At 51.2% G+C, this 12,721-nt stretch overlaps 1 protein-coding gene across 1 annotated transcript in view; it reads right to left on the bottom strand.

Moving 5' to 3' along the window:
• Nucleotides 1-12,279, bottom strand: part of MYH7B (myosin heavy chain 7B) — a 28,688-nt gene extending 16,409 nt beyond the window's left edge. The window contains exons 1-13 of the mRNA XM_037403170.1: nt 12,130-12,279; nt 11,301-11,404; nt 9,426-9,569; nt 9,178-9,334; nt 9,048-9,075; nt 7,864-7,960; nt 6,957-6,980; nt 5,018-5,110; nt 4,166-4,229; nt 3,946-4,044; nt 2,779-2,882; nt 2,086-2,224; nt 695-813 (exon numbers count right to left, since the gene is read on the bottom strand). Coding sequence (XP_037259067.1) covers nt 695-813; nt 2,086-2,224; nt 2,779-2,882; nt 3,946-4,044; nt 4,166-4,229; nt 5,018-5,110; nt 6,957-6,980; nt 7,864-7,960; nt 9,048-9,075; nt 9,178-9,334; nt 9,426-9,569; nt 11,301-11,404; nt 12,130-12,226 — 1,269 coding nt within the window. The 5' untranslated portion in view covers nt 12,227-12,279. The remainder of the gene's footprint in view (nt 1-694; nt 814-2,085; nt 2,225-2,778; nt 2,883-3,945; nt 4,045-4,165; nt 4,230-5,017; nt 5,111-6,956; nt 6,981-7,863; nt 7,961-9,047; nt 9,076-9,177; nt 9,335-9,425; nt 9,570-11,300; nt 11,405-12,129) is intronic.
• Between the last annotated feature and the right edge of the window lie 442 nt (nt 12,280-12,721).

Raw genomic sequence — 12,721 nt, 5'->3', positions numbered from 1 at the left:
GTTCATGGTTACAGTATGTGCTCCAAGATTAATTTTCACATGCTTACAAGTGTGTTCTTGTGTCCCTGGCCTGGTCTTAGCCTCCAAGGTCTTGGGATACAGATTCAGACTAAAGGGGTATTTTCAGAAGCCTTGTGCATGGCAGAAGCCTACAGCACACTTTGGGTAAGACACCAGCTCCTAAGGTTGTCTTGAATTTTCCTCGACTGGCTTGCACTGTTCAGGCCAGGTTTGGGTTCCTAACTGTGATGTGGCTGGAATCTGACAAGATACGTTTTTGGTGTATTTGAGTCTCCCACAATATAAGTTTAAATGAGTTTTGGATGAGTATTTAGATAAGTTTTCTACTTTCCAGAGCTGAACTCTTCATTGGGAGTGTGTGACTGTCTCTGAAACAGACCCATAGAAAATGGACCTCTTCTGGCTGTGATCCAACCCACATCTCAGATACTGCACTGAACCTCCAGCCTTGGCTAATATCCAGAGCTGTCTGCCAGCTCTGCTGCCAGCTTTCCCAGCTGCTAAGAGCCAATAATCATGGATACATCTTCTCATGCTGCTCTGGGGTCTCCTCCTAAAGCCGAGAGAGTGAACTGAAGCACCGTTCACCCTGTGCAGAGAACATTGTGCTATGGGCCTGCTTGCAAAGGAGTCACATACCAGCATGAGTAAGGAGGTGTCCTTGGACACTCACCTGTTCCACATTCTGACCTTTGGTCACGTATTCATTGCCCACTTTCACACGAGGATGGAGCAACCCCTTGATAAGATCAGCTGAGCTGATTCCCATGAGGTAGGCAGCTTTGTCAGCACCTGTAAAACAGTACAAAGGCATGAGGAGCCAGCAAGGAAGACTTGGGAAGGAAAAAAAAGAAAAAAACCCAAACCAGCTCTTCTGCTGATCAGTGCTAACTATAGTAGTTTTTCCACCTGCTCCAGAGTTCCCTCCAGTGTCTAGTGTGATTTCTCATCTTGCATATTGTATGACGCTTTTAAAGTCTGGAGCTGCTGCCTGAGAAGTTACTGGTTGGAGGAGATGGCCATAGCAGACCTGCTGCACCTTGACAGGTGCCTAACGCCTTTTTGAGTCTTCTTGATCTGGTGATAGCTATGTATTTGCCGGTGGAAGCTTGGATTCCCATGCAGCAAATCTGAACTGACCAGAAGAGAGGTGATTTTCTTGCTTATCTTTCATAGACTCCTAATAGCAGATTGTAGCCAGAAAATCACTTCTGTAGGGAAATCACTGCTAGATCAAAATCTTCACTAATTACCAGGTAGCAGCTTTGCATTGACATTCCTCAGGCAAGGGGAACTCTTCCTTCATGAATATTAGCATGACAAGGTCTAATCCAGGTAGTCATTTCTGCTGGATCCCTGCCTCAGCTGATGTCTAGTCACTGCTTAAGCCTTCCAGTTAAGTGACAGGGCTCCCTCTTCTCATCCTTCTACATGCTGGAAAGTCACCCTCTCCTTGAAGCTTCTCCATTATGCCTGGGAGCATAAGGCATAATGCAGCAGGGCAAAAGCAACAGAAAATATTTGAGCTTTGACCTTTCTGAATGTTCAGGTTTGCTCTGTAGCCTGACTATTGTCTTAGATCTATGATTTGCATTGGATTTTCCTAAGCAACAAACAAGGAAAAATTATTAGACAGTGACTGTGTCCTACTTCAACCACTTTTCAGGAGGCTGTGACTTGAGCAGGTCCTTGCAGACCTGATCGTGGCCTGGCTCACGTTCTGTGGATGACCTGCTCTGGAAGGCTGTCTCATGAAGTGCAAGAGAAGAGGAGACGAAGGGCAGATGAAAACTGAACGAGGTGAAGCACAGCCAGGGTGTGACAGCCTGTGATGCTGTGGAGGCAAGTCTGACGCAGATGAGACCACCTAGCGCGTGCAGGAAAGGCTCTCCTACATATGCCCGCTCAAGGACTAGTCCCTTTGTGCACCTACAGCAGGTCCTAAGACAGTGGGTTGCTTGGGGTTGTGGTGACTGACCTTCATGGACCAGCCCAGGGAAGTTATCACAGTCTGCCCTGGGAGGAATTTGCATGCCTGATCTGGCAGCATGGAGCCAAACTCACTTTCAGTGCCGTCAGCCTCTGCCTGCTCTTCTCGCTGCTTTTGCTTGAACTTCATGTTGCCAAAGTGCATGATAGCACCCACTATTTTATAGGAGCCATATTTCTCGTCATTGCTGAAGCCCAGGATGTCCATGGCATGCTGAAGAGAGACAAAGCAATATATAGAGAAAAAAAATCACCACTCTGAGGTGAGGGTTGGTCCTCCCACCATCTCCTAAGGCACCCTTTCTATCCCGGGGCTCTGAGCAGGGTGCTCTGTCTGGTGGGCACCTAGCCAAGGAATCCTGTCCATAGGATTCTGAATGCGAGTGCAGCTCCCACAAGATCTATTTGAAAGCAAAAGGGCTAGCCTAGCACCCAAAAGCATGGAGTTTTCCAAGCTGAGGTCTCATCTTGCCACAGGAGCCATGCAAAGTGCTCTGTGCTAGAAGCCCTCCCTAATGCAGGGAACTACTCTGCCTGGATGAGGCTGTTGATGGACATCAGACTCACTCTGCTCTTCCTTGTACGCTCACAGCATGTGTAGAGCGACTGCCAATAAACCAGAAGGAACTCACAGCTAATTTAAAGAGGGACACAGAAAAGCCAGAACACGTCCCCATGTCTGCCCAGAAGAAGGTTGTGCCTGCCCACCCCCCACCCCACCCCAAGTCTCCTTCCTCGGGATGTGCAGTCTGAAGGAAGTACACATACATCCGTTGCCATGAGCTCCTCGCCGTCATCCAGGTTGTCGACAGTTGTTACACCCTGCGAGCAGAAGTGGTAGTCGTAGGGGTTGAGGGAGAGCAGCAGCATATCTGTTGGGGGAACACATGTAGAGGGTGAGGCCAGTCTGACAGAGACAAAGCTGGGGCAGAGGGACAACCCTGGAGACACAGATGGAGCAGTAAGGCTTCACCAGCCTCAACTAGAGGGCACCAGCTGGTGGGAGGAACAGCCTCTTCAAGCTCAGGCAGGTCCACACACGGGTCCATCTCTTTTGTGATATGCCTCCTGCTTGCTATCTTGGGACATGGCTTGGCTGCAGACTGATTTAGAAGTGGCCATCCATGTCCTTGTGACCACCAGATAAGATTACTGCTCTGCACAGCTCTCCAGACCTACCTAATAAGGTATTGTTCTCAAGCCAGCAACAAGCTCAAGAGCCTGCAGCCAAGAGGCTGACCACGCCAGGGGACTGTGCCAGCCATCTTTCTGCAGTGTGGAAAGGTCTCCCGTGTACCGCGTGTGAGCTGGCACCTGGAGGGCAGGGCTGCTCAGAGCACAGGACCGCTGCCCTGCACATTTGGGTCAGCTGGGGCTGTCCTGGGGAACACATCTAGGGTATGCCTACAGCCAGGGCTGCTGCTGCGAGTGAGCTGTGCAGCTGTTTTCAAGCTCACCTGAAACAGGTCATCTCACTAGGGTGGCCGAAGAAGCTCAGAGTGGGCTGCAAAACACTTCCCCCTACCCCAAAATGAGGAAATACTCAGCCTGCACATGCTGAGGTCAGTGTTGTACCTACTACGTGATGAGCACTCTATGCAAAGCAGCTTTGCAAAGCATGCTCCCACCCTGCAGACAAACCCCAAGTGACCACTGCTCTGCTCCGAGACAGCTGCAGAAAAGGCTTTAGTCTGGCTCCTCGGTCAGTGAGGATAAAGGATCCTGCACTAGATGACCTCTTGAAATCCCTTCCACCCTGAATTACCTGCCAACCCTATGATCTCAGCAGCAGGCAAAGCATTTGAGGGCAGTACCTGCATGGTGGGCTGGGTTTGCTCATTCTTTGTGGACCCCAAAGCTGGCAACAGAGCCCTACTTGTGGCTATTTCAGGCCATCGTGCTACAAAGACTCTGCCACAGCTTCGGCTGCCTTACCTTGCAGCTCTGGCTTCTTCCCAGAGAGGATCTGGTAGTAGATGTGGTAGCTTCGCTCTTTAGGTTGCTGGAAAATCACTCTTGATTTTTCCAGAAGATCTAGAATCAAATAGGGCAGAGGGGTTAAGGGAGGGCTTGTTCTTCCACGAAGCTGACCCAGCATCAACACAAATAGCGAGAAGAAATCCCTCCCCACGGCAGCTGGCACGTGTTTACTCACAGATGTCAATGTCTGCAGAGGCCAGCTTCCCTGAGGGGCCAAAATGGATCCGGATGAACTTGCCCTGAAAACATTTGCAGGAGATGAGTGCTGGGCTTGGCTACACAGCTACAACTCTGAACAGCACCCAGAAACCTCAGACAACTACAAGAAACTGGTAATTTCCCACTTCTTAAGCTTCTGCTGATACCAGGCAAGTTACTGGGCTCAGTGAGGAGTAGATGGGTGAAGTTCCCTGGTTTGTAACATGCAGAGGGTCAGACAGCATTGCCTAAGGCTTTAAACACTATACAGGCAGAAATTTCACTCACAACAGATAAATCCCTGTCCTCAGACCTGTTCTTGAAGCTAAGCAGTTCTGCAGGGCAGTGTGATACTGAGTCTGCCCACGGCCTCCTGCTCTGTGGTGTGCTGAGGAATCTCACCCAGGTGTCTTCTCTCCCTCCAAGGCACAAGAACAGGCATCAAAGCCACCTGTGGCTGATGAGCTCAGCATCCCACAGCAGACCCAGGCTGCACTTAGTCGAAAAGATGCTGCTCCTCGGAAGGGGCACCCTTGCCTCTCCCAGCTCCAGCACTTCAGGCTGTGCTTACTGGCCTTCTCAGCTCTGGTTCTGTAAGGCCAGCCATGGGCTGTGACACCAGGGTGATTTTTTCTGACCAGCACACCATCTACTGCACTGATGCAATCAGAAGAAGCTTCACTTCAGCAATCCAGCCCCACCAGGAAGCAGAGCTAGCCTCCTGCTACGTGCCTTTGTCTCATGCCCTACAAAACCACAATGCCACACAAGCAATGCATTCATTGCATAAACACGACACATGAGCTCTCTGTCCTGCTAAGACACTTACAAAACGTGAAGAGTTGTCATTCCTTATGGTCTTGGCGTTGCCAAAAGCTTCCATAGCTGGGTTAGCCTCAATGATTTGATCTTCGAGGGTGCCCTGGGAAAAAAAATAAAAAGGTTGTGTCAGATCCCACCCAGCCGGAGGGGATTTGTTACCAACAACACAGGGAAACAGTGAGTGGGGATCCTGGCACCACCCGCCTGCTATGCTTGTTGGCTATCTTTAAGAGCCTCCTGCTCCTGAGGCATCTCCTTGTCTAGAGGCAATGCAGCTCAGTTTAGGGTCACCAGAGTTAGGTTTTGCAGCAATGCCCTTTTGTGGGCTTCCCCTTCCCTGAACTGGTCCCTCTGAGTATCCAGGCTACTGTCCTTTCTGCACACGGCAGTCCGTAGCCCCTTCCTTAGGCTGATAAGATATGCAATCCAAGAGCAAGCACGCATTGTCACAACAGTCTGAAACATTTCAGGCTCTTTGGCTCTGCCAGGCATTTCCTCATCCATCAAACCAAAGTCTTGGACAGTTCAAATCACAGCACATCGCAAAAGAGGAGATCCAGAAAACAGGCTTGGCCTACAACTCCCTGCAGCAACAACATGCACAGCACGGTCACAGCGTGACGGGAAAACATCACAGGTCCCAGCTGGCGTGACCTGTTGAACTTACTGGAGGTCTCCAGAGCAAGTCCCAAGATTAATCTTCCCCTAACCTTGTTTTTCCATTCATATTTCACATGCACAGTTCAAAGATAAAGAGACAGCCTCCACCTAACGCAGGCAAAGCAGGACCAGCATTCAAGGAGAGAAAAAAGGCTCGTGCCAAGCCACATGAAGGATAGTGGGGGTTGAAAACAGTAGTAGAGTTTGGTGGCACAGGCTCCTGCAGGATTTTTCCTGAGAGCTTTTGCCTGTGCTCTGACACATTACAGTCCATAGGGCTTTCCTTAGGTGGGGAACACCAGCTCCGGGCTCTGCCCTCCAAGAGCCACACTGTCTTTTCAACATGGGGCCCATGATTTCTCCCCACCTCTGCAGCTTCAGGCACGTGAAGAGCAAAAGAGACAGGGAGCAGCTGTGATGGTTATCCTTCGATCTGTTATCTTTAAATTCAGCCTGATCTAAAATTGCCTGGCCTGTGAGATTCCATGGGGGCTGCCCCAGGACCCCCAGATTCAGCCCCAGCTATCTCACTCTCAGTAAGTTTGCCCAAGCAGATTTATGTGTTACTGAGCATCCCCCAGCCAAGGGTGTACAAGAGCTAAAGGCTGTCCCACAGTGCTCAGAGAAACCAAGCCCAAGGGCATACAATTGATCTGCTGAAATGGCTGAGCCCTTGGGGTGCTGGGAGCACCAGGGACCAAACCGAGCCTTTGCTGGACTTCCACAGCCACTCAGCTGTTTCCTTGGAGCTAATAAAGCACCTCAGAAACACACCCCAGAGAAGGACATCAGCTGCCTACAATGTGGTGGGGCCAAGCCAGTTCAGGTCTTTGCAGAGGGTGGCCTGTGCAGGTCTGCAGCCAGGCTACGGTGCTGCCCATGGCAAAGAGGCTCTTCCCTGCCCCTCAGCACCACCACCCTCAGCCAGGCTCCGAGGCAGGGGGGACACTACCACAGAGTGGAGGCTTCACCTTATCTTTGGAGGAGCCCACGGCACCCCCAGGCAAACACCGCGCTGGTTAGAAACGAGCATTTGAAGAGTAAAGATCCCTTGAAGGAAAGGTGGAGTCAGAAAGGTAGAAAGTCATGAAGAGGCAAAACCACCAAAGCTTCAAACTATGGTAAGGTGGGAGATACAAAGCCAAGCGGAGAACTAAATGCTGCCCAGGTGCTCCCAGACCCGAGGCAGAGGCCCCACACAGGCTTTCCTCATCACCCCGCCATAGCTCTGTGGTGCAGCACAACTCTGTCCTCAGCATTCAAGATTAGGAGTCTACAACACTTACCCCAGTTTTAGTGGCAAGAGCTGCCTAGAGAAAGGAAAGAAAATCGTCTTTAGAAATCCAGAAAAGCCAGACAAGAACCACAAGAAGCATGGTCAGAAAAGCAGGGCATGACCATTTAGTGCCAAAAAAAGTCCAAGAAAAACATGGGAGGATTAAACTTCATAAGAAATGCAAAAAAGTTGTTAAATAGATTAGCTCAAGAAAATAAAGAAATGCGTCAAAAAGCAAGAACAGTTAAATTCAAACCCAAAGAAGAGTAAAGAAAATAATGCTGAAGTATTGCTTGTCTGATACCTAAAGCAGCCAGTTTGTTTCTACAAGGGCAAAGCAGGCTGGAGCCTCAACGTATCAAGAAGAAATAAGCAATTGCAAGGGCAGCTCAAAAATAACCAGCACCAAAGAAATGCAAGAATCAAAACAAGAGCAAGAAAAGCACAAAGTAGAAAAGGGTCAAAATGAACAAGAGGATAAAAAAAGGAGAAAAGGATGAAAAGCAAGGCTTAAAAGAGGCAAAGTGGGAAATGGTGGGTTTACTTCATTTTTTTAATGCTCCTTAAGAAGAAGATCTGCAGGGTATTGAAGGAGGAAGAGAAGATAAAGAGGGCATCTAAAGCACCTCTTCCGGGCTGCACAGATTGAGCAGCCACATTAAAAAAAAAAATCCATTTCCCCTTGAGCAAGATGATTTCAAGCCTTGCTTGTTCAAAAGTCAGGGAAAAGCCAAGCCCTGGGTGGGTCAGACCAAAACACGCTTCCAAATGCAAAAAGTTGGGGGAAGGAAAAAAAAAAGAGGTAAAAAGAAGAAGGAGGGAAAGGGGAAAAATAAAAAAAATAAAAAAAATTAAAAAAAATAAAAAAGAAAGAAAGGAAGAAAACAGCAAGAACTTGTTTCAAAAGAGGGTCTTACTAATTTCTTGCCCGGTGTGTCGCCCAAGGCTGCGACAATGGCAAAGTACTGAATGACCCTCTTGGTGTTTACAGTCTTACCAGCACCAGATTCTCCGCTTAGAGTAACAGAAATACACAGATCAAGGACATGAGGCAAAGAACAGACAAAACTTCAAACAGAGACCCTGCCGCCCTGCCGCCCCGCTCGTCATGCCAGGAGGGAGAAGCAAAGCATCGGAGGGGTGGGGAGGCTGGCACTCTCAAAGCCCTCACCCTGGGGGTGTATGTGCCTGTCTCTGGGGCTTGTCTTTGGAGCGAAACCCAGCTCCATCCTCGCTGCAAGCCCGCGCCCTGCCCAGCTCCTCGAAGGTGCGGCGGGGGCTCAGCTGCCCACCGCAGAGGCTGCGGGAGGTGCAGGCACCCACCGGCGCTGTACAGCCCTGGGGCTTCGGCTGCCCGGGGTCAGCCAGGAGCCAGCCTCGCCTGCGCCCGCTCAGGTTGTTTCAGCACACCCCGCTTTGTTGGGGGTCCTGGAGACGTACCAGGGTGTACCCTGCCCAGGCGGGCCCCGCTGAGCTCATCCCTATAGTTAGCTGCTCTCCCATTGTAATCCCAGATGACAAAGAGCCGGGGGGAGGTGGGGGGCAGAGCCGCCACCAGCCACGTGCCAAGCATCTCTCCACAGCCCCTGCCTTTCCTAATTAGGCTATGGCCGAGGCTAAAAACGTCCGTGGCTCCTGGCAGCGGCGTAGGGTCCTTTAGAGTCCTTTATATAGCCCTTATCTATATGTCACTTGAAATCAACCTGGCCTACACCCTCCCACGTCACCCTCCTCCCCCGCCACCGCCCCACCGGCCACCGCCGCCATCTCCCTCCGGCCTTGGCCTCCATTTCTCCTTCCCCCTTGCTCCTCAGAGGCCGCCGGCGGTTGGGGTGCCCCACGGCAGCGCCCGCAGCTGTCGGGGTGCGGGGGAGCCTGCCCGCCAGGCCCGCGCAGGGCTTTGTCACCTGGCGCGGTGGTGGCAGGCTGGGCGGGAAGGGACGGGGGGGCCGACAGCTGCCAGGGCCGGGGGGGGATGTGGCCATGGGGGCCCTCCTGGGGCATGGGGTGCCTGCCCAGGGGTCCCCCGGGAGCACGGCGTGGGGGGCCATGACTGCTCACACTGGGGCTGGATGGGGCAAGGGCATTGGGTGGCACTCACGTGATGAGCATGGACTGGTTTTCGCGGTCTGGAAGAGAAGGAGCGGGCATTAGGCCAGTGCCCCCCCCCTCACCCCTTGCCCCCACAGCCCAAATCCCCCAGGCTGGGGGTCCCCGAGGCGAGGGCTTACTGCGCAGCATGTCGTTGTAGGCGTTGTCGGCGATGGAGTAGATGTGCGGGGGTGCCTCGGAGCGCCGCTTGCCCTTGTAGGCTGCCACCACCGGTGCCGTGTAGACAGGCAGCCACTTGTAGGGGTTGATAGTGACGCAGAAGAGCCCCGAGTAGGTCTGCAGGGGGGAAAGGATGAGGGACGGAACTTCCCTGACGCCCCTTCACCCCCCTACCCCACGAGGTGAACCCCGGGCACCGTCGGCTTACATAGATCATCCAGTGGGAGTAGCGGCGCTTCAGGTTATAGAGCACAGAGGCCTCGTTGAGGTGCGTCAGCATGGCCATGTCCTCAATCATGTCAAACTTGGGGGGGTTCATGGGCTGCAATTCATCCTCCTTCACCACCCGCGTCTGCCGGAGGAGGAGGGACACATCAGATGGACCCCAGTGCCCACTGAACACCCTCTCCCCCAAAACCCGCCAAGCAGACGGGCATTTAGCAGTCCCACATTGGCCCCTGTCGGTGGTCCTCCCAGCAGGGCTGCCCTCCATTTTGGGGTGACGGGGCTGGGGGAGCCCCACCAGCACCCCAGCCACAAAGGCCAGTGGGGACTAGCAAGCCCCAGCCCCAGGGAGATGGGCTGTGGCTGAGCCCGACTGAGGGGGTCCAAGCCGGGGGGCACCAAGATGTCACCCCACAACATGCTCGACACCCCGTCTTGTGCTCTCCTCTGCAGCCTAAAGCCCTGTGGCGGCACAGGCTTTCACGCGGAGAGATCCCTGGTTATTTGGGCAAACAGCTGAAGCCTATACACCATCACTTATAACTGGATTTATTTAATCCCACGAAGCCAAGCACTGGGAAACTATCGCGTTACGTATCTGGCCCGAGTGGAAGAATCCGGATTTAGCAAATGGTCTTGTTAATAAAGATTACATGAAACCTTTCAAAGAGATTTTGTTTGGGGTTCTTTTATGGGTAAACATGAAGTGTGTGGTGTTAAAAGGTGCTAGGTGTAAAAAGCAGGAGGGTAGACAGAAGGATAAGGATGGGGTTATGTCTCCTGAAGCTGTTTCTGCTGGAAATGCTGATCCAGGAAAGCAGATACAGTTTCAGATTTTGTAAGTCTGTGACAAACTATTAAAAAGGACAGTTTCAAAAGAGAACAGCAAAAAAGGTTTGGAAACTCCTTTGTTTGCAGAAGCTGAGGATCTTTTAAACATCAGAATAAGCTTATAAAATTTATACTGCCTCCTCAATAAATTTTATTTTGGAGGGGGAAATTTTTTTTTACTTATTTTCCCAGTTCCAGACAAATATATATTCAAAGCCTTAACACTTTTCAAAGATGATTCCTTTTAAATTTGGCAGACATTAGCACTTCTCAGTGCCATTCTTGACTAGCCAAGAAATATAAATAATAAAGCCTATCATTTACTGCCTGGTCAGGTTCTTGCTCTTTTTTCCAGTTTTACCCCAGTGTGGGTTTCTGTGCTGCAATGAAGTTGCAGGGCCATGCGACTTCCATAGCCATGAAACAAGTATTAATTAAGCTCATTTGCAGCTATTTGTACTGGATATTATCTTGACAAGTTTCAGCTGACCCTGGGCTGCTTTGCCTCCCTGCTGCTGCTGGAAAGCGGGAGCCTCACCACTACAGAGAGCTGGTCCTACCCCTCTGCCCAGCATCTGTTCTCCCAGCAGCACCACTCACTTGGCTGCAAATCCTGGCTAAAAAGAGCAGGAACTGGCCAGTTGGCCCCTTACCTCTTGTTCCACCTTTGAGACCAGCCAGGCAGTGGTTCAGCCCTGCAAGGGGCTGCGCTGGGGCAGCTCTTCCTCCCGTGGCCGGGGGCTGTGCTGGGCCAGCCCCACTGTCCCCCTTCGCTCCCTTGCACGGTGAATGGTGTTTGAAAGCAAACCCTCGACGGGGGGACGATGAACCGCTGCTGCTTTTGGCAAGTAACTGGCCTACGTGTCCTGACACACCGCGGTGTGTGTCCCCTCGGGGCATGACTGATTGCTGAGCATGGAAGGGTTATCAGCAAGAGCTCAGCTAGTTTCAGACGTGATCTTGTCATATGTATCCCCCTTCCACACACACTTTATCTCCCTTGGAAAATGAAAGGTATTTTGCTTACTTCCTTATTTTTGGTTTCCACAGTGACTTTGCCACCGGAGCTTTCTTTGATTTCCACTTCAATGTAAGCTTCTTTCTCATCCGGGATCCAAACTCGCTTCTTTCCTGGAGGAGAAAGGAATGGAGAGGATAGGGAAAGGGAAGGGAAGGGGACACAAACAGGTTGAAATGCAGGAAACTATTTGAAATTGTCAACTGAAAGCCACCTGAATGCACTCCAATAACATGGAAGGACAGTGATTATTCCTTCCTACGTTTTTGGTCATAGGAGCTGGGATTTCTTTGTCTGCTTCATGTTTGGCAGCGGTTTACTTTGCTGGGGTCAACTTTTAGCCTGACAAAAGTCTGCTGCTTCACATGTGCTTGCACTCAGACCTTTTTGAAAAAAGGACAGTGAGAGGAAGCAAAAGTCTCCTCATTTGCCAAACTGAGAGAAGCAAGTTGGGCCCTGGAGCCGGAGCAGTGAGCTGCAGTACAGTGGCGTGGCTGAGCAGAGCAGACATCTCCAAAGTGAAACAGAGCTGGAGAAGGCTTTGACACCAGTCCTTCAGCCCATCTCCCTCAGCCCTCCAGCCCCCCAGGGATGGGGAAAATGAAGGGCCACCTCTGCCTGCACCTCAGCAAACAAGGGGAAAGTCAAGACCCTGCTTTTCCTACTTCTAAAATCTTCCTGCCCTTCAGGGTGCTGGGGGCAATTCTGCTGCACCTGCAATACCACAAGGAACAGCACTGGAAAAGGGATGGAGATGGTCTCTGAAGAGAGCCATGGCCAAGGGGCTGGCTGGGGGCACACACATAGGGCTGTGCCGAGACCTGCCTTGGGGTCTTACCATCAAACGGTATTGTCTGAAGCTTCAGCTGCTCTGTGTAGCTTTTCCGGAGGTATTCAGCAGCCTCCCCAAACTCACTCATGTCCAGCATAGACATCTTGCCGAGCTGGAGGGAGACTTGGCTGCAGTGAAGAAAGTGAAAGACACCGGAATGCTGAAAGGAAGGAAGAGACAAGGAGTCAGTGAATGGAGAAAGCTCCCACCGCTGGGCTGCTAATCAAGAGCAACATGGTCATCAAACACGTTTTTAAATTCAAAGAGTGAGAGAAGACAGCAACAATACTAGCTAATAATAACAATGCAATAACAAGACAATTACTGAACACTTTCCCTTCTGTTGCTACCAGCCCCGTGCCGCAAGTCTCAGCTGGGTGAGCCAGCATCGCTTTGGTGTCAAAATCCACATTTGCATTTTAGGTGTCACCAGAGATCGTCAACGACACCCTTTTTCTTGATAAACTCAGCTAAAATCTATTCCAGCTCTACAAACCTCTTGGAGCCCTGTTACCCTCACAAAACCTCTGCAAAGACCCCGCGCTATTTTGCCAAGCAACATTGCAAGAAGATAAAAGCAAGACTGGAGGCATTATCC

Source organism: Falco rusticolus, chromosome 10, assembly GCF_015220075.1.
Source record: "Falco rusticolus isolate bFalRus1 chromosome 10, bFalRus1.pri, whole genome shotgun sequence".
NCBI lineage: Eukaryota > Metazoa > Chordata > Aves > Falconiformes > Falconidae > Falco > Falco rusticolus.
Note: the sequence above shows the minus strand (reverse complement) of the source record. Positions and strands in the feature narration are given on the sequence as shown.